General features: G+C 40.6%; 1 protein-coding gene across 2 annotated transcripts; it reads right to left on the bottom strand.

Annotated features, from left to right (window-relative positions):
- Positions 1-2,350: 2,350 nt before the first annotated feature.
- tacr1b (tachykinin receptor 1b) lies at positions 2,351-13,004 on the bottom strand. Of its 2 annotated transcripts, XM_028973741.1 has the most exons (6): positions 12,300-13,004; positions 10,999-11,193; positions 6,739-6,889; positions 6,440-6,636; positions 5,670-5,772; positions 2,351-5,548 (listed from the first exon to the last, which is right to left on the bottom strand). In XM_028973741.1, exons 1-6 carry the CDS (start codon positions 12,704-12,706, stop codon positions 5,543-5,545), a joined length of 1,059 nt encoding a protein of 352 aa, XP_028829574.1. In that variant the 5' UTR covers positions 12,707-13,004; the 3' UTR covers positions 2,351-5,542. The 2 variants fall into 2 exon arrangements, with proteins under 2 accessions (XP_028829574.1, XP_028829573.1); XM_028973740.1 differs by having other exon boundaries at positions 2,351-5,772.
- Between the last annotated feature and the right edge of the window lie 7,759 nt (positions 13,005-20,763).

The following is a 20,763-nucleotide window of genomic DNA, read 5'->3' as shown; positions in this document are numbered from 1 at the left end:
TCAGAAGGTTGCCGGTTCGAATGCCAATCCGCCAAGGTGCCACTGAGGTGCCACAGAGCAAAGCACCGTCCCCTCACACTGCTCCCCGGGCGCCGGTCATGGCTGCCCACTGCTCACCAAGGGTGATGGTTAAAATCATATTGTTGTGTCACCATGTGCTGCAGTGTTTCACAATGACAATCACTTCACTTTCTTTGACTGCCCTTTAAGTGCTCTGTGGTGTGATTTAATGCCATATAACAGAAAGCTGGCATTTCTCACTTCTCTTTAGAATGTAAAGTGACTTTGTTCGTTTACTCACACACCTTCAAATGCAATTGTCACACAAAATGACATTCACAGTGGGGGAACAGTAAAAATCCCAGCCAAAATACTATTCCATCAGCTCTATTTCTGTTTGCCATTAGCGTGGAATTTTCCCTGCCACTATTATGGCACCCCTAATTGCAAGTGCTTAACATCATCTAGGGAATCACATTCGAGATGGAAAAGGAAGATGGCTTCTCTAATCTCTCAAAGTTTGTTACATCATCCTGTTTTGTCTTTCACACTTCTTGGTAATTGCAGGGTTTTTTGGGTTCAGTGTACAGCCATATCAGCGATGATAACCCCTGCTGTGAAAAGTTGATGGGTGTTTTCAAGTTTTGCTCTGGCCAAGGTTGATCTGAGGGAATAGCCAACACAGACAAACAAACCAAATCAACAACTTATATTTGATGCCATACAAATTGCCAACAATAAACTATAATGTATGAGAAGGTTTTTTTTTCTAATATTGCTGTCCTACACATTACTTAATGTACTTAATTGCTGTTAGTTTGCAATCAGTAAGTTAAAAAGCATATAAACAGTTAGATGACAAGATCAAAGATGCTTCTCCTAAGGGAAGAAAGGGATGAAAGGAAGTGGGGCAAGCCATAGAGAGGGAAAGAGATTTTCCTCCAAGACGCTCTGGTTTTAATGCCATAATAATGATACAGCTTCATAGATCTTTGTCATTTGGACTTCAGGCACCTTTGCACAAAGTCCTTGTTCCACATCAAAGCTCTTGAGCTGACAGCCTAAAATGATCAGGGAATTTTGCTTAAAAAGTGGAGATGTTTCATTTATGCTGAATGAATTAGTAATTCACCATTAGTCATTTCATTAATCCAGGCTTTTAGTTGCTCCAAACGAGCCTCATCAAGAGACCCACACCCAACACTGTGCATCTTCAGCAAAACAGGCTGCACACTCCTTGTACAATTGAGGACATTGAAAACCTTCTCAAAGCTATACAGAACAATAAGACACATCTCTCCTGCCCAGACGTGTGTTAATTTTGCCTTATATAGGACAGCATGAGATCATCTATTCTTAAAAGTATAGGAGAGATTTTCATACAATACAAACATCTCTTCAGGGATAAATAAGTTAACTATAAGTTAATTTGACACCATCCACTATCTGTACAGCAGTTAAACATTTCTGAGCAGACAGGCCAGTGCCTTCCCTTTCCTCCTCAGCTGCACGTCTCTACATGATAAAACTGTCACTCTCCACACAGTCTGTCTGAACTGCCACATTTATCTGTATCCACAGAAATCATTTTAGCTGTCATGCCAGAATTACTTATTGGATTTCCCAGAGCTAAATCCTTAAAATCTACAGAATGACCCCTAACTTGCATCAATAACACAGTGCTGACCAATATAGAAGTCCCTGAATATAAAATCTTTTGCTCCAGGTTGTTGTATTAATGAAAGTGAAGTTTTTGCGTAATGGTTTGGAGATGTAGACCTGAATATCAGAGTCATTTATTTAAAACAAAACTGTCCCAAACAGTCTTCTCAAATCCTGGGTTGGTGCAAAAAAATGGAATGTTTCCTTTTTTTCCAAGTTCCAAAACTCTGAACTCACATGTAATTGGAGAGGAAGCCTGTGGAAGTGTTGAGCAAAAAAGGTTAACCGCCTACCCCCATGTATTCCCTTTTCATGTTGTCTTCACATTCAATTAGTTGTCCCCTTAGGACCATTTTGTTCAATTAGCATTCGATAGCCACATCCTTCTATCTATTACCTGTAAGAACCATTTCAGAAAAGTGCTATTAATTATTACAAGAATATGTTATTACTTTTGACACCACCATATGGATATTGGTTGCTTTGTGGCAAGCTCAAATTAGTGATGCATTTGAAACAAAGAGGTATGAGCGAATTGATGCAATAGGTGCATGGATCGGGGTGTAAAAATGTTTTCAATGCCTTGATAAGACATGTGGGTTTTCCCAGCACGCTTCATTTTCCCCTCAGTGTCTATAATCTGTGAAATGATCCTGCTAACTGGTGAGTCCAAATGTGAGTACATAGACACACACACAACCTCAGTTTATTTGCACAGCTCAGTTAGATTCACTGCTCAGTATGTGTTCACTTTTCACAGCAAGGGCAAGCAATATATACTAATAAGAATAGTATTATACATTGAATTCTTCTGAAGGTGAACCAACATAATGGAAATGGAAATAAAATGGTGCTCGATAAGATACAGTGTTTGTACAGGTATATAAATATCATAGCACTATAGAACATGATAAGCAGTATAAAGTGCATTCCCTTGTACTGAATTAGTCTAATTCATTAATGCAAACATCCGCTCTGCCTGCTTCTAGTTGCTCTGGTGCTCTGAGGCTGGTGCTGCATCACGGAGAATAATGCAGGTGGTGACCGCTGCATGATCTCTGCTCATAAGACTTTTTTCAGTCTGTACATCAAAGCCAAGCTTGCATCTGTTGAACAGACGAACAGGGGCTTTTTCTGTGCTCCCTACAGCTGTTGAGGTGTCCTAAAAATGCGCCTTTTCGGGGACTGCCAGCAACGGCACACACTTTTTAACAGTATTAAGCATTTACATAAATAATAAATACACATAAAATTGTATTAATATAAAATACGCTGGGGCAAGAGGTATCAATGCCCCGTTAAGCAAATGTCCTGCACCCTTAGATCAAACTTTTAGAAGTTGAAAAGGAAAACAATACATTACTCACAAACTGAATATGGACACTATTTACTACGATAGCCGAAAAATCCACTGTAAAAGGCACAAATTAGATGACAGGTTTACCCTCTTGTTCGCTCCTCCCCTCTGTGCTCACCCTCCTCCCAAACATCCAATCACTGTTAGTATGTAAATGAGCAGATGTCTCAGCTGGGCATACACTGTACGATTTTAGAGCCGATTTTGCTCTTGATAATTTCCCGAAGCTTGGTCGTGCATCGTGAATAGTACAATGATGTACGATCACTATTTTTTATGTGGTCTTGCCAACTTATTATGACTGAAACAACAGGGAGAAAAGTTATTTTTAGTAGTAAATCGAATTAATTGAGAGAAGGCAGGTCGCATCTGAGCATCAGACCATACTATATGTGCCCATGCAATTTATTTGTACAGTTTGAGATGGGTGTTTATCCCACAGCAGGAAACGACCAGGAAAAATTGTATCTATATTTGCAGTCAGTGGGGGACTTCTCACAGTTTTTTCTCATCGATCTTCTCACAATTTCAGTATCATCGATAAGGGTTTCTTTCTCGCCCCCACAAGCACCCCTGTCATCCTGTCTGTTGGACTGGAGGACTTATTCACTTAATCACTATTCACTATTTCACCCCGGCAGCTCACAAAGGGAAAGATGCCAACCATTTATACATTTTGTTAATATTAGCAATAGTGAGAAGTGTTATTGTGGGGTTTGAATATATTGGATAAAGGCCATCCCATTAATGTAAATGTTTTTAGTTATAATCTGATGAGGAATATTAATAAATAAATAAATAAATAACTGACATTTCTGCATCGCATTAAATTTTTCGAGTCGTGAAATGCATTTGTGAATGGTGCTAGATTTATTTCAATGTCATACATTTGTGAATGTTGTTACATTTGTGGCTCAATCAAGAAATATATTTGCGAATGGTGTGATATGTATTTGTGAATTTTGAAACTAAACTATCTCCATAGTAGATGACCACTGCACATCACAGGGCATTGGAAGATCAAGAGCACAGAGGACTGAAATACACACCTCCACATCACAACCCGAAAGACACTGACCACATCCCCCCCACCATACTTCAAAACAATAGCGTTATAATTGACAACATTGGTTTTCCTCCCATAGCCTCTGTGACAAAATTAAGAGAAATACATGATCAACATTGGCACATTTCTTCCATTCTGTGACACAAAATACAATCTGTAAGTGTTAAAAATGTAATTCAATTGAATTTCCTTGAATATCCAACGCCACAGCAGCCAGTGATTTCAGACACTTTTCTTGAAAGAAATAATGGCAGATTTATGATGATCTCATGTTATTCATCACCCCAGTGACGTTAGAATTGGTAGAAACAGGTATTCAGCAGGAAAGTGGTATGACTGACAATGAGCCCAGAGTCTTCTTTTTCCCAGCCACTATATTTAGTCAGAACACCAACTGAGAGCCATGGTCCCTATGAGCATTTAGAGCTAGTGGAATCTTGTTTCAGATTCCAGAGACGCCTCCTTGTGCCATCAGATTTGATCACATTTCACTGCCAACATAACAAGACAACAAAAAAAAATGTGCAAACATTCATCAACGTCTATGCAATCAAGACACAAAAGAATAGTCACACATTTCATACATTCAAATTGATCTGTGTGCCGAACAGCTGCGGCATGCTTTATATATACATATAAATATTCCACAATGAAATATTTTGAGCTGTCGTGTCCTTGTGACTCTTTAAAGCATCAGTGATATAGGGGCCTCCGAGGGATACAGTGGATTCTTTAGTCTCCCTTTTTGTTCTCGTATCATGGCTATATATATCATGACCCTGTAGCCCTAGCCCATAATCCTGCTTCACACAATGCTGTTTCCGTAGCTCAGTTATGTGCAGCAACAGGTGCAGCTCCATGCGCGTCGTCCCCCCTGCCAGCCCTGTCTGCAACCACCAATCAGTAACCTTAATGCACTTTTGAATTCTGTTGTCAAGGATTCAAGGCAGGACCGAGGGTCATTCTGGAAGCTCTGACGGCCGTCTGGGCAGACTGCCTGTAAATCTGTTCAAATGTAAAGACAATTCAGACACACAATTCAGATATTTCCCTTATTTGTGGCATTGCTGCGGCAAGCATTATCTAGCCCCCACTGTCATTTGTCATGCAAGGACATGTGATCCATCCTGCTGTGTGCCAGTTCAACAAGAATGACTCACAACATGAGCCAATCAGTGAGAATAGCTGTGATGAATGTCAGGTTAGTGATAACCCCTCAATAGGTGACGTTTTTATACAGGCTATGGATGTCACCATGAAATCAGAGGCAGCAGCGTTCTACTGACTCATTGAAGGCCAGTAAGCAGTGAACTGAGACACGCCCTGCAGTGCAGTGCATACTCGACTCAGGGAGTGGAGAGATCTTTCCAGGCCCCGCTAGTCAAGGTTGTTGCTGGCGAAGAAGCTGGAGGACTGTGAAAAGGTCTTGGAGGCACTTTGGGAGGAGCCGTTTGAGATCACATCTGTGGAGAAGTGGTTGAGCGATGTCAGCTCCCCCTGCTTAGCCACGTGATGCTCGTGATCTCCAGCAGGCATCACTGTGGAAACTGTGGTGTCCATACGACTGGCCCTGTACATGCTGACCTGGGTTTGGAGGTAGCGGGTGGACTTGAGCTCCAGGCCTTCATAGGATCCCTCTGGGACGCAGGGACACCAGCAGAAGGCCTGCTGAAACCCAGCACGGAACCTGCAAAAGCACACACTTACAGAGAAATCTCTGTACATGGGATATTTCAGTGGGTATTCCCCACTTTAATGAAAACCCGGAGCTGGGCTGGGCTGCCCAGGCACTCACTGCATTATTCATTTCCAGTTTGTGCCATAGATCTCCCTAGCGATACTGTGGCTGCTAATACCTAATTGCCAATTTAACAACCCGTCACACAAAATTTTATGGTGAACCCAAACACCAGCGCAGTTCTGTGCCAGGATGTAATTTCTGCCCCAACACAAACAATGCAGATGGGCCATCAGAGGGAAAATACCTATTTTAATTTAAAGTTGTGGCTATTCATAGCTGAATAAGGAGAGTTCAGTACATGAAACTGACACTGAAAATCTAATTTTACAAATCCAGATTAGGAAAGAAAACTGTGACAACTGGATAGAACTCGTCATGTAGTTGGGCGTCCATATCTACTCCAACTCTACTGCAATTTATAATTACGTTAAGACTGAAATGTTAAGACTAAATGAGTTACACCACATCCAGCTCACTGTCCATTCTATGGTTTCTTTAAATAGAAACCATATTTATTCTTTGAAAGAATAAAGGGAATAATATACATTCATAAGAATTTGTTGGGGGGAGAAGGGGGTAACATAGCTGTTAACGTAGGACACAATAAAATTACCTGTCATTGAGCAGGCAGTAGATGATTGGATTGTACATGGTGGAGCTCATGGCCAGCCACATGATGCCCAAGTAGACCTGCTGAATGAAGAGCTCCTCAAACAGGTGGGGGAAGAACTGATGCAACAGGAAGTAAATGTGGTAGGGCAGCCAGCATATGGCGAAAGTACAAACCACCACAATCATCATCTTCACCACCTAACAGAGCAGGGACCAAGAGAGAGGGAAAGCTGAAGTAAGGGGCACGGCACATTATTTACCTAGCAAGTTTAACCCGATAGGTGGTCTTCAGATTGTTACCTTTCGCTTGGCCGAAAGCTGCTCTCTATAACGGTCTGTGGAGTCACCAGGGATCTCACTTGCCCAGAGTGAAAGTCCAACAACAACGTACGCGCAACCCATGACTAATAAAGGCAGAAAGTAGATGAGCACCACCATGCAGACATAATATCTGTAATGGAGAGAGATGCAGGAAGCAATGAGAAAGGACAGAAGAACATCTGCTACAGTTAATGATGGCGGGGGCAGAGCATGTTGCACACACCAACACCACCATTGTTTGCACACAACGCAAATTCCTGGCTTAACGTCATGAGACGTTCGCATGCAAGTCTCAGCAGGCTTACTGACGATATTTCAATTCCTGCCATGCCGGACTGTGTCCGCTTTGTTGCGACAGCAGGGCTGTTTTGCGCCTGCCGTTTCCCCAGGCTCTAATGGGGAACAGAGCTGCCGACAGCACGCTTGCCAAATGAAGGCGACCCCAGAATCGGGAGCGAACGCAGCAGCCAGCGTGGAGACCCCTGTTTACACCATCAAAAAGCTTTTTCTGCAGAACAGCATAACACATAAATCATCTGTATTACTGCACGCCGGCGTAAGAATTCTCATATACTCTCTGGAGCTGTCCACGCTGCAACGTGGCCATACATTTTTTCTTTCCATTTTTTTTCTGCCTTTCTCGGCACTCTGTCCATTTCACAACACGGCCGAGCGGGTTCTGTTTATTTCAAGGCAGTTTGTCTTGGCTGTAAATAGACGCTGTCACTTGGGGTTTGGGGAGGGGGATTATAAACCATGCCTGCCCTCTGCTCCTAAAGATGCCTCCAGTACTGCTCGCCTGGTCCCTCCATCTCTGAAGGTAAAAGGAAAACATTCATCTAGACTCTTCTCCGTCTTGGCCCCTCGGTGGTGGAATGAACTTCCCCTCGAGGTCAGAACAGCTCAGTCACTGAGCACCTTCAAACGACAGCTCAAGACCTTCCTCTTTAAAGAATATTTAGATTAAATTGTAATTTTCGTGTTGTCGAACTTTGTCTACAGAATCTACAACAGAGTGAATAAAATAGATGTATTCATAGTTGGGGTCCTAGTGAACCAGAATTGATCTCTTCATCGATGGTAACTTGAAAGCACGTTGTAAGTCGCTCTGGATAAGGGATTCTGCCAAATGCCGCAAATGTAAATGTAAATGTAAATGTAAAGATGAAATGGAAAATGATTCCCAACCAGCAGCTCTTCTACTCAGCCATTCAGAGCAATAATACTAGTTCATTATCATTATCATATTACTTTGATTCACTTGAAACTGTAGTAACATATCTGAGCCATATATTTCATAAACAAAATTTGCTTAATAAACACTATGATATTTGGACAATGATCCAAGGAAAGTAAATTTGCAGGCTCAAATCCCGAACCGTAAAGGTCCCGAACCGTAAACTGTCCCCACACACTGCTCCCCGGGCGCCTGTCATGTCACCGTGTGCTGTGCTTGGTGTGCATCACAATGAAAATCACTTGACTCATTAACTTATTACATGCTCATTTGTAAACATTAAATAGTTTTCAAATGAATGTCTCCCTTTCTGTTTTAACTATACTCATAAATGAGTTCTTCTGATTTGTGCTGACATAAAATTATATTGCTATATAATTTTATTTATTGGTGGTAGTAGCCTAGTGGGTAACACACTCAACTATGAACCAAAAGACCCAGGTTCAAACCCCACTTACTACCATTGTGTCCCTGAGCAAGACACTTAACCCTGAGTGTCTCCAGGGGGGGGGACTGTCCCTGTAACTACTGATTGTAAGTCAGGATAAGAGTGTCTGATAAATGCTGTAAATATAAACTATAATCCTTTTATGAAAAAGTAAACACCACACCATATTCGTTATTAATGTAAGAAAATCAGTGAATCGATGCCTTTTAATATCAGAAACATGGATTCAAAGTTAACTTTGCTTAATTCTTTGTAGGTTCTCAGTCTAATTAAGCATAATTGGGAAGTCCCATTGTGCAAAATGAACTGCTGCTAACATCTTGGTGGTAGATACCACAGAACATCTTCTGAGGTCTTGTGGGCTAGATGCTTTGAAGGGTCAGCGCCATCTGCATTCACCTGATACTTTATTAAGAATTCAGTTTGTATTTGTGGAATCATCATCATGGAACCTGTTTCATGATAAGAAAGGACATGATTCATGTAGTTAAGATGGCTATGAATAATTAATAAGAAAATTGTTAAGCATTAACACAGAGAAGTGGTGGGTTAAGACTTTTGAAAGATTGATTGCAGCAAGCAAGCAAAGGAAATGGCACAGCTGTTTATGGAAATGACTGCACACCATCAACACCTGACACCAGTGCACCAGCAGCGAACAGACAGTACAGGACGATATTAAACCTCCAGCTTGAAGGCCAGGGGAATGCTATCGGGACATTTACAGAACCGCGATTCAAATGATGTCCATTTTAATTTCTTAATTTGAATGAAACATTATTTCTGATGGAAGTGTTTATCCTGTGTAGGTCTCCTACAAGGTCCTATTACAGTGTTACATTATACAGCAAGGCAATATAGCCTAAAGATCATGTCCTTTGAATTCAATGACAATGACAGTACACATAATAGCTAGTAAGTTGAAAACAAACAAAGGATAACCTGCCACACATTAATTATGGCAACACTGGATGTTGTGTGTTCATTAAACTGGTGTAGGATTGTTTCGAAAGTGATTAGGTTTATTGACAGTTTGCATCTTACAAACTAATGCCATTCCAGGCAGATTTTTGTTTGTCACAGGTTGTTTCACAAGTCTTGACATGATTCAAGATGGATTTTAAATGTGACCCAGCTGCAGTATAATTATGAATTTATTTGCATCATGGATTTTTAAGTTTGATATCAGCATGATTGAGACCCAGGTTTAACTGTAGTAATGAATGGCTGCTGCTATAATAAAGACACTGCAATGAGGCAGAATGATTTAAAATGATGCAATCTCTTCTGAGTTTTGACTTCATGAGGTGCATACCTTCCTGGAACACCTCCAAGCCACAATACAGTATAACGCTTGCTTGTTGAAGAGATTAACTCTGGGCCTGTTCACAATTGGCATTAGTTGCTGTGCAGAGTCATCCAATGAAAAGGGACGAACATGATGAATAAAAGATGCCTACACTGAAAAAAGTGAACACTGGCTAAACTTTAAGTAATCTGTCACTGTGACGCCCAAGACGCCACCTTTCCCCTTGAGCCCCAAGTCATGAGAGTCACACCTAATACTTTAGCATTGATAAAATGTAAATAAACAGATTACAGTGAGTTTGATTGGTTTATTTACATTACATCTATGCTAAAATATTAGGTACAACAGATTTTTTTTTATGTTTAGCCAGTGTTCACTATTTACAGTGTATGGATGCACTGAAAAAAGTTAAGCGCAACTGTTGTTTTTTTAATGTGCTTTTTCTCTTTTAAACTAAACGACTTTACTATAATCTCCAGACAGCAGGTTGTTGGGTTTATTCACATTTCGACAATGCTAAATTATTATGTGTGATAGATTACTTCAATTTTTCAACGTTTAGCCGGTTTTCACTTTTTTCAGTGTAACAATGTCTGATGCATAACAATCTTTGAATGAATTTTGGCTCTGGGCTGCATATGGCCACATCCTTTAAAATATGTAAGATTTTATGTGCATTTTTTTTTTGCACATATGCAAATGAATCAGGTAGTCAGCACCAATCAAGTACTGATAAATTTAACATTGGCCCTCCTTCTCCACTGTACACTACAACACCTCATCCTGTTTCCAGCTCCATATATTCCCATATAAAACCCATTCTTTAAATAATCAAGGTAAACCTGCAGGGAAAAGACACAAGTAAAATTAAAACAAAATGGCTACTGGCTTTGCCTGTTATGCATAAGTGACAGTGATTTGAAGGTGAATGCATCAGTCGGATAAAGGTTTTTACCAGAATGAAATGTCTGTACATTTTATTTGTTTCTTACAACAATGCTATAAAAGGGGATGTACTGTAACCTATTTGATGGAGTAGAAATTTGCTAGGTGACAAAATGTAATAACCAATATGTATATGAAAATGTTTTTTGCATAAAGATGTGGAATAGAGATTGTGAGGTCATAAGGAGATCACCTGACATGGAGATGCATTCTAATGGCAGGTGTGAATTAACGGATTCCAGTCCCAATTGACGGGATTCCAGTCCCATGTGTGGAAGTATGCGCTCTGATAAAACTCACGTAGTTTTGAAGTCCCAGACTTTGTATTCTGGCCAGTCTATGTAGCAGACAACGCGTCCGGGCAACTGGGCGGTGCTGGAGTAGTAGTACTGTGGAAAGGCAAGGAGCAGAGCCAGCACCCAGATCACTCCCACCACTAGCTTGGTCTCAGTGGAGGATAACCTCTGCTGTAGGGGGTGGATGATGGCCATGTATCTGAGATAAGAACACACAAGGGTCACACAGTCCCACGGATCGCCTCACACCATCCTTATTAAACCGAGCTTGACTCCTTTGGATCTAGGCTTCATCTGATGAGCCGTTTTTTATTACGCTTGCCTTTACATTTCTGCCAGAGCAATGTAGTTCATCCCCAGATTTTTTACTTTAGCTGAGCAAGCGCTGATCAGTGCATAAGCTGCAGAAGTTAATCAGTGGAGCTGTTCCAAAGCATATTTAAATATGCACCTCTACCTCAGTGAGGCAATGGACAGTATTTAACCCTGTATCTACAGAGATCCACTTTGATTGTTCAAACCTTAAATTACTACAAATATACTACAGCTCAATAAATATTTCAGTGAGTTTTCTCTAACCACTGAATAAAGGTGTCCCTCACTGTAATCTAGTCACACTAGAGGTGCCTTTAATTAAATATTTAATAGTAAAACGTAATCTTTAGCATTAATACAGACATAATGGGCATAACAAAATCTTGCTGTTTCTGTGTGTGTGTGTGTGTGTGTGTGTGTGTCTGTGCACACTGACTATATCAAACCATTTGACTTCCAGAAAAACCTTAAATGTGCTTGGAGGACTGAAATGAATCAGCCAGTCAGTTAGTAAAGAAACTGCCATCAAGAAGAAGGCAAAGTTGAAGCAGGCCAGGAAAAACCCCACATTTCATAATGATGACGTTCCATAATGATCTGCACCTCAGATCATGGTCCAGCCAAGTAGATGTTTCTTAAGCCCCAAATTCTGGACATTTATTTTCAGGACATTGCTGTGGGAAGGTTAGTCGTGGGGCCATATGTTCACATCTCAGTGCCAATACTAATCTTCAGATGTGCTTCATGGTACCTCTATTTTTAATGGTCCTGTTAGCATGTGTAGACTTTCGATTTTGGTTTAATTAACAGGAACGTTTGATGATGAAGGATTACCTTTATCACGAGTTTTTACAGCTTTCTCTGTTCACTCCCATAATACTTTAGTGATGGTGAACCCGCAGGCTTCTGTGTGACAAGTGGGGTCGCCAATTGTGTTAAAACCATCAAGGGTGACGAGACAGAGAAGAAGAGACAGGAGCAGCGTCTCACCTGTCCAGGGCGATGGCTGTCATGGAGTAAATGCTGGCGAACACTGCGGCGATGGGGAAGAAGTTGTGGAATCGGCAGTACTCCAGCCCGAAATACCACTCGTTGTGCACGGCGTAGACGAAGTTGATGACCGTGTTGAAGGCGGACATCGACGCCTCGGCGAAGGCGAGGTTCACCAGAAAGTAATTGGTGACGGTCCTCATGCGCTTGTGCGCAACGATGATCCACATGACCACCACGTTCCCCACCACGGACACGAGGACTATGCTGCAGTACGCGATCGCCCACAAGACGACCTGCCAGACGGGCTGAATGAACTGGTTCGAGAACAAATACGTGTCGTTCAGCGCGGGGCCGTCGGTCCAGTTTCCGTAAGGGTCACCGGTTGGCGCGTAAAGTGGATCCATCCTCCGGAGACTTGGCTATCTTTCCATCACTCCAGAAACGAAAGTTAAAAAACCGAACAGTAATAAATCAGCTGAAACCGCCGCTCTTATTCGCCTCCGGTCCGTAAACTGTCGTCGGTCCGACCGCGGGCAGCCTGACCGGAATCGCAAAAGCATTTATACAGCATGGCATGAACTTTCTGTACAAATGCAGTGTCGGGCAGATAGACAGTCTCTCTCTCTCTCTCTCTGTGTCTGTATGTCTGTCTGTCTGTCTCTCTCTCTCTCTCTCTCTCTCTCTCTGTCTCTCTGTCCCTCTCTCTCTCTCTCTTCTATCTCCTGTCTCTCTGTCCTATATCCTCTCTCTTCTCTCTCTGTGCTCTGTCACTCATCTCTCTCTCTAGTTCCTTTCTCTCTATCCCTCTCTCTCTCTCTCTCTGTCCCTCTCTCTCTCTCTCCTTCTCTCTCTCTCTCTGTCTCTCTGTCCCTCTCTCTCTCTCTCTCTCTCTCTCTGTCCCTCTCTCTCTCTCTCTGTCTCCTTCTCTCTATCCCTCTCTCTCTCTCTCTCTGTCCTCTCTCTCTCTCTGTCTCTCTGTCCCTCTCTCTCTCTCTCTCTCTCTCTCTCTCTGTCTGTCTTTCTCTCCCTCTCTCTCCCTCTCTCTCTCTGAAGAACTCCTTAGCGCCCAAATCACTACCGTTGTGACTTACTCACCCCCTCTATGTAATAAATGCTCAGGGGCAGAGCATGTTTTAACCCCAGTGCCCCCGGGGTAATCCTAGATCGTCAGATATTTCAGCATGTCCCGGTCCATAAATAGCATATGGGACTATGGGGGGAAGATGGTAAACAGATATCAGGTAACGGGTTGATTATTCATTTGTTTCTTTGCTTTTATTATTTTGTCCTGATCATAATTTCACCCTTATTTAAGAACTAAAGTCAGAAGGTTCCCTAAAATAACCAATACAAGCTGGTCCCAGGTCTCAGAAACAAGTGAGATACTAGTACAAGGTACAATTTATAGTCCCAGGTTATAATTTATGACAGTGTGCAGATGTAAGCGTGTGGTTGATGTGATTGGTAAATGGAGGGAGGGCCTCAGCAACAGGATGAAAGCCCTCACTTAACAACTCTTCTCACAAGGTCACCTCACAAGGTCACCAACTGGTTCATGTAAATAGGTGGCTGCTCTGTGTGGACTCATTTTTAGTTAGGAGTGATTTGTAGCCCAATCTGTTTTGTTCAGCACATATTCTGTATTTGGCTTTCCTGACCATCTTCTTCCCGTGGTGATTCTGACAGGATAATCTGATAACAGAATTAACTGAATTGACAGCATGGGAAATAGGAATTCAATTCCATGTCTCACCCGGTGTCCAGCAGATCAGAGTACAATCTATTCTGAAGGTGCAGGGAAGGGGACCTTTAAACCTTTGAAAGACCCAAGAGCCACCGAACAGATACTATCATCGGTCAAAATCAAACAGTGGCCAGATTAAGGAAAATAAATATTTTCAGATACAGCACGTTTTGTCTGTATGATTTAGAATTGAAGGACCATCAGAGAGGGTGAACATTTTAATGTGTAATTAAATTTGTGCGGCATGGATACAATTTATCTAAAATATAAATGTATATAATGTATACAAGTTGCAACACTTGTGCCTGTATTTTCCAAATAAGTGTGGCAGTCCGTGCTTGATATGTCCTGCTTTTGCGCACACCAGGATGGGTTTTCCATCCACTCCATTCAGTGACAGTAAATAACTGGGGTCGGAACATCAGATGTCCAACATTGTACCAATGTGAAAGTGAAAGTGAATTGTCATTGTGAAACACTGTAGCACAGCACACGGTGCACACAACAAAATGTGTCCTTTTAACCCATCACCCTTGGTGAGTAGTGGGCAGCCATGCCGGGGATCTGTGTGTGGGGACGGTGCTTTGCTTAGTGGTATTATTAAGGTATTTAAGGCATTCAAATTTTATAACAAAGGCACCTAAAAAGCCTAACCAGGGCTGCAACAGTGTTGCTGTTTGAGTACATAAGTATTGCAACAGTAAACTCATTTAAGAGTATATCGACATTGCTGGTATTTGCCCAGAATGCCTGGGTTCGCAATATATATTTCTCACTGACGTTCCTCACATTTATTTATAATTTCTTCTTTTCAGTGAATAATCTGTGGGATTCATGAGTTGTGTTGCTGAACCATGTAAAGATGCATTCAGTCCATGGAGGCAGGTCATTAATTCACCACCTCAGCAACAGAATCCAGACTGTCATCCTCAAAACGTTCCTGCATTCTAGGAAAGAAGACTGAATCTTTTATTATAAGTGTATACATTTACTCACATTATAGCATTAATTGCACTTCTTACATTTCCAAAAAAAATTATTCCGATGTATTGTTGTTGTTGTTTCCTTCCATTTTCATGCCTGCCTGTTTGCATCCCTCCCGTAGTGTTGCAATGAAATGCTTTTTTTTTTTAAGAAATTGGCCTCTCCTATTCATCCATCTTCTTTATTGGGACTGTGAATGATGCATCTCACCATCCATCTCCCAGAGAATGTTATGCTGAAGAAACAAAGTATTAATCAGCAGAGGAGGATGGTTTAATAAATGAACAACGTAAACTTCAAATTGACTGCTCATTAGCCATCCATGAACAGAAGCAAGCATGCATCTTGAATATGCATTCAAATTAAACCATCAGATGGGCCCTATGAATAAATATAATATTGAGCTACTAAAGTCTAGACCTTTCAGTTCAAAGCCCCTTGAATTGCGACACTCTCTCCATCCACAGTTACAGTTTAAAGTTACAGTTTCACTGCAGAACAACTTTTTACAATCTAGAGTGGCAGCTCATATGTGTAGAGTTATCAGTCACCCTAGTGTTGTGTATATACACACACACATGCTAACACATACATTTTACATTTAGATTTTACAGCCCTTATCCAGAGCGACTTACAATCAGTAGTTACAGGGATAGTCCCCGCTGGAGACACTCAGGGTTAATTGTCTTGCTCAGGGACACAATGGTAGTAAGTGGGATTTGAACCTGGGTCTTCTGGTTCATAGGTGAGTGTGTTACTCACTAGGCTACTAACACCCTTAACACACACACGCACATTCATATACAGTACAGGTGTGTCCAAACTTTTGGCCTGTACTGTGTATATATGTATTCTGACTCATACTCCTAACACAAGTGTGTAGTTGGTTAAAGGCATGAATTAATGATTGCTTTTTTTTTAACTTGCATTCCTTTTATCTCCTTTTCAAACTTTTCCACTGTAATTTGCCATGCTCATAAGCTAAAAAATAACAAGCATATTTTTTTTTATCAAAATGTGCAGAATATAAATTTAAATTGGCCTGCCTTTACAGCTCGAAGACAAGAAAGTTAATTGCTTCAGAATGTCATGTCTTTCTGAAGTGAAATGTAAATGTGCTAAATTACACATTTTTGGCACTACTTTAAATAGGCAATAACTCTGCAGAGTTCCCTTCCATACATTGAATGAAGGATTCATGTTTCTGAATTAAATTAATTAATTTCTTTGTATTTAAAAAATGTCTTCTCTTTTGAGGTCCTTTGTTTTTTCCTACTAATTAATCATTGAATTAAATAATTCCACGATTAGTGACCAGCATATTTGCACATTTGGATCAAGAATATACCACTGAGGTGCCACTGAGAAAATCACCGGGCGCCTGTCATAGCTGCCCACTGCTCACCAAAGGTGATGGTTAAAAGCAGAGGACACATTTAGTTGTGTCACCGTGTGTTGTGCTGCAGTGTTTCACAATGACAATCACTTCACTTTCAGTGCAGTGTATTCAAATGTACATTTTTTGTCAAGTTCCATATTAACAACCTTTGACATAGTCTAAAATTATAATTCATTTAAGATCCATCAGTCTGAAATCACACTACTAAATCCCGATATGATTTCTGTTTCTGGTGAAAAGCAATCATTTATATTAGCATGTATTCATGCACCTTCATGTATCCCGACAGGACTGGAGGTCCTCCCACCATGAGGTCATTACTGCAGGTCACACATCCAATGAAGTCAGTGTAATTAAAGTAGAAATGAGATGACATTTCCAGTTCTACAGTTCTAGACTGCAGTTCAAAGCTGCAAAGCTGCAAATTAGTCTTAAACCTAATCTTTTATATTTAATGAAAGATAATGAAAGTATTACTTTGAAAGAGTCTCAGAGAGGTAAGAGAACTTTTGGACTTCACAAAAAGCAGTTCTTTCAGGTCTGATCATGATAGATTCTGACTTTCATGCAGATTATACAGAGTAGGTTTGTACTCGGGATTGTGTGAGAAGCATTAGTGCTGTTTGCAAAACAGATTCAGACATGAGTAATGAGAATGAGGCAAATATGGCCAAAATCAATTATGTGAAATTGTGATTTTATTGGTTAATGGTCCATAACCGCAGAGAAGCAACAACTTAGAAAAACCACAGTGATTACACAAGGAAAGCACATTTGCTCTGATTGCCTATTCAGTACCTCAATCCAATGTATTTCCATGAAGCAACAGTTAACATCATTCATTTGAAAAAGAAAATGTGTGTGAACACAGAAACTTTGTGGGAACTATTTTTCTTGAAGAAGAGAAACTAACTATTCTTTAGACTTTAATTATTTCAGTCAGTCAGTCAATCATAAATTAACAGTTGAAAATATGAGGAGCCTGAGAATTCCCCTTCTTGCATGATTTAAACCCATGCCAGTCAATACATCACATGTGCAAACATCATTAAAGATTGTGTTTCGTCCTTGGTAATCCATCTATTTATGTAAATTTTACATAAAACCCACTCTTTGCGCGAAGTGGTGTGAGTAGTCCCAGTTTGAAAATAATGCCCTGTATATAGATTATCAATCAGCACAATGTGTTTAACCAACATATTTTAATGCAGTTAAGTCGTGCACTTTTGAGTCACTTTTGCTGTAATTCAGGCTAGAAACAATTGTAGTAGTCTGTAGTACTTACGTACTGTGTATTTGATGTACACCTGATAACGTATTTGCACCTGATAGCACAGCAGCATCTAGTTGTCATCTTTAATTTGTACTCAACGCCTTTGTTACTGAGAGCTTAGGGCTTGTCTGATGACGCCTTTTTATTTTTAAGTGAAGTTGACGTTCATTGATTCATGAAAAAGGCATTCCAGCACAGACTGATTCTGCACATTATCCTCAAAAATGGCTACACTTTTTGTGTGTGTGAGTGTGTGTGTGTGTGTGTGTGTGTGTGTGTGTGTGTGTGTATATATATATATATATATATATTTACATACAGAATTCCGTTTTATTCTCACTGTATTGATCATCAAACATTGGATTGTCACATAGGGCAAAACAACAACATTAATAGCAACAGAAGGCCACTGTGGCTATGATTTGGTTCTATAGCTGGAGGCGAGTAAATGCAGTTGGCCATTATCATGAAGAGGGATGACAGTCAGCCAGTGAAATCAGGAAGGCGTCTGAACTGCTGCAGAAATAAACCAGCATACAGTAAGCTATATGAAGGGTAATAGCATTATGAGTTGAAGTTTGAAGCTGGAAATTATTGAAAGTACATTTTGTTCTCTTTTATGAGCTGTGTGCTTTCCCACCACACTGACAGTAATGCAGTGGCACAAGTAGTGATCTGTAGCTCAATTAAGAAATGAAATAGCCTAAATGAGAGAAACATTATTGTCACAGCTGTTTGGTATGGCGAGGCGGGTGATCTGAGATGATAAGAATTGACGATGACGTCACGAAACAGGGGTTTAATTCGGTAACAGCTGGTAACAGGTGAACAGGTAACAGGTAACATATAACAATGACCCGACGGTGAACGGACACGAACAGGGCAGCTTTATACAATCAGTTTTAGTTGAACACGTTTAGGAAACATTACACAGGACTAACGTGAAACTCCGTAACCCCTTCCGGACCGGATCATGACAATTATGTTTTATTATGTTGCATTTGCACTCATTAAGGCTTACATGAATGTAGCACAGTAGTTACTGTAAAAACTGTAAATTTCCAATAATATTGAGTAGAAAAAGTTATCTTGATAATGATGGCATATATGATAATTATGGCATGATGATTTTGTTGTATAACCAACTTATAACCATTTGTTATTATATGTTTTTGGACTTTCCAATTTCATCTAGGTAAAAATGAGTGATTTTAGATATTTCTTAGATTTTGAGGTATGTATATTGTCAGCTGTCTTCACAGTACAGTTAGTTTACACATATACATGGTTCATATACATAAAATTGATATGATAATGTAACCGCATGCTGTAGTCCTGCATCTACAGCTTCAATTAGTGCTGGTAAATTTAGTTCAAAAAATCTAATCAAACATGATCTTTCCCATATGTTCCTTCAAATCCTTGATTATGCCTTAGTTGAAGGGATTTGTCTTTCACTTTTTTCCTATCATCTTAATGTAATGCTTTGCTTGGAGATCAGTCTTATCCTGAAGTCTGCTTATCCACCAAAGCTAGGCTGACAAGCTCATCATCCATTATCCACAAGAAAGCCAAGTTTTCCAGCAGAGCAACATGACTGTCTTGAAATTCGTTGTAAATGGAGCAGCCTGGGACTTCAAGCAATTGTGCACTTCAGTAGGTAATGTGAATTCAGTGTGAATTCAAATTCACGTGTTCATTCAATCCTGGAGCATCTTGATCTTCTTCACCTTGAGATTCAGCAGTCTTTAGTGCTAACAGACTCTGGAAATATTCTAGGTAATAGTGCCTAAAGCTCCTTTTTTATATTTTTCATATTTATCACAGTAGAGCAACTACAGCTAAATTCTACGAAAGTCTTGTCGCTTTTCTATTTAGTAGAAACAGCTGCTATTAACCTGACTTTTAATTAATCAATTGGTGTAAGAAATAGCTCATATGAAAAGCTAAACAAATAATGTTTAATGCATTGAAATGAATAGGTTTTACTGAAAAAAAGATTTATAATTTAATCAAGACAGAAAGGTCAAATTTTGGCAAGACAAAAGTCTTGTATGACTTCCATGAGCTTGAAGGACTGCATTAATGCGATTTGGCAAGGAGTCATACAATTTATTGATGAAGCCATCAGGAATAGCAAAGAAAGCAGTCTTGCATGCCTCCCAGAGTTCATCAATATTCTAGGGTTTCTTCTTCCAGCTTCCTCTTACCCCACACATGCTCAATGATGTTCATGTCTGGTGACTGGGCTGGCCAATCCTGGAGCATCTTGATCTTCTTCACCTTGAGAAACTTTGATGTGGAGATGGAAGTATGTGATGGAGCACCATTCTGCTGCAGAATTTGGCCTCTTTTATGATTGGGAATATAAAAGGTAGCTATTCTTGTTATTTCAGACTATTCATGTTGCCATCCACCCTGCAGATCTCTTGCACACCCCCATACTGGATGAAACCCCAGACCATGATTTTTCCACCACCAAACTTCACTGTTTTCTGGGTGAATCTCGGATCTATACGGGCTCCAGTAGAGCTCCAGCAATATTTGTGGTGACTGTGGTGTAATTCAACAGAAAATCCACCTTCTGCCACTTTTCCAGCATCCATCCTTTTAGCAGGCTGTAAGGCCTTGGCAAATGCCACACGTTTTTTCAATTGTCTTTTGTTTAGTGCTGGATTCTGGGCACTGATTTGACCATGGAGGCCATTTCAAGACAGAATTGTTCTGGTTGACAGAACACTTCAGGTGACCAGGTCTCGTGGAGCTCTGCTGCAGTGGAAAATTGGATGGCCTTGGATTTTCGAGCCAACAAATGGTCCTCTTGAGCAGTTGTCTTGCGGGGTTTGCCTGACCTTGGCTTGTCAAAAACGTCTCCAGTCTCTTCAAATCTTTTTTTTATCCTCTGTACTTGACGCTGAGACACATTGAAGGTGCCTGCCACATCAGCAGTGGATCTGGTCTTCAGCCCATTGATAATCAACACTTTAGTCTCAGGGTGAATCTTAGTCATGTTTGAAGAGGTCTAGTTGCAGTTGATGTGAAGGTCTAGTGTACTGGGCTT

The sequence above is a fragment of the Denticeps clupeoides genome, chromosome 3 (assembly GCF_900700375.1).
Source record: "Denticeps clupeoides chromosome 3, fDenClu1.1, whole genome shotgun sequence".
NCBI lineage: Eukaryota > Metazoa > Chordata > Actinopteri > Clupeiformes > Denticipitidae > Denticeps > Denticeps clupeoides.
Note: the sequence above shows the minus strand (reverse complement) of the source record. Positions and strands in the feature narration are given on the sequence as shown.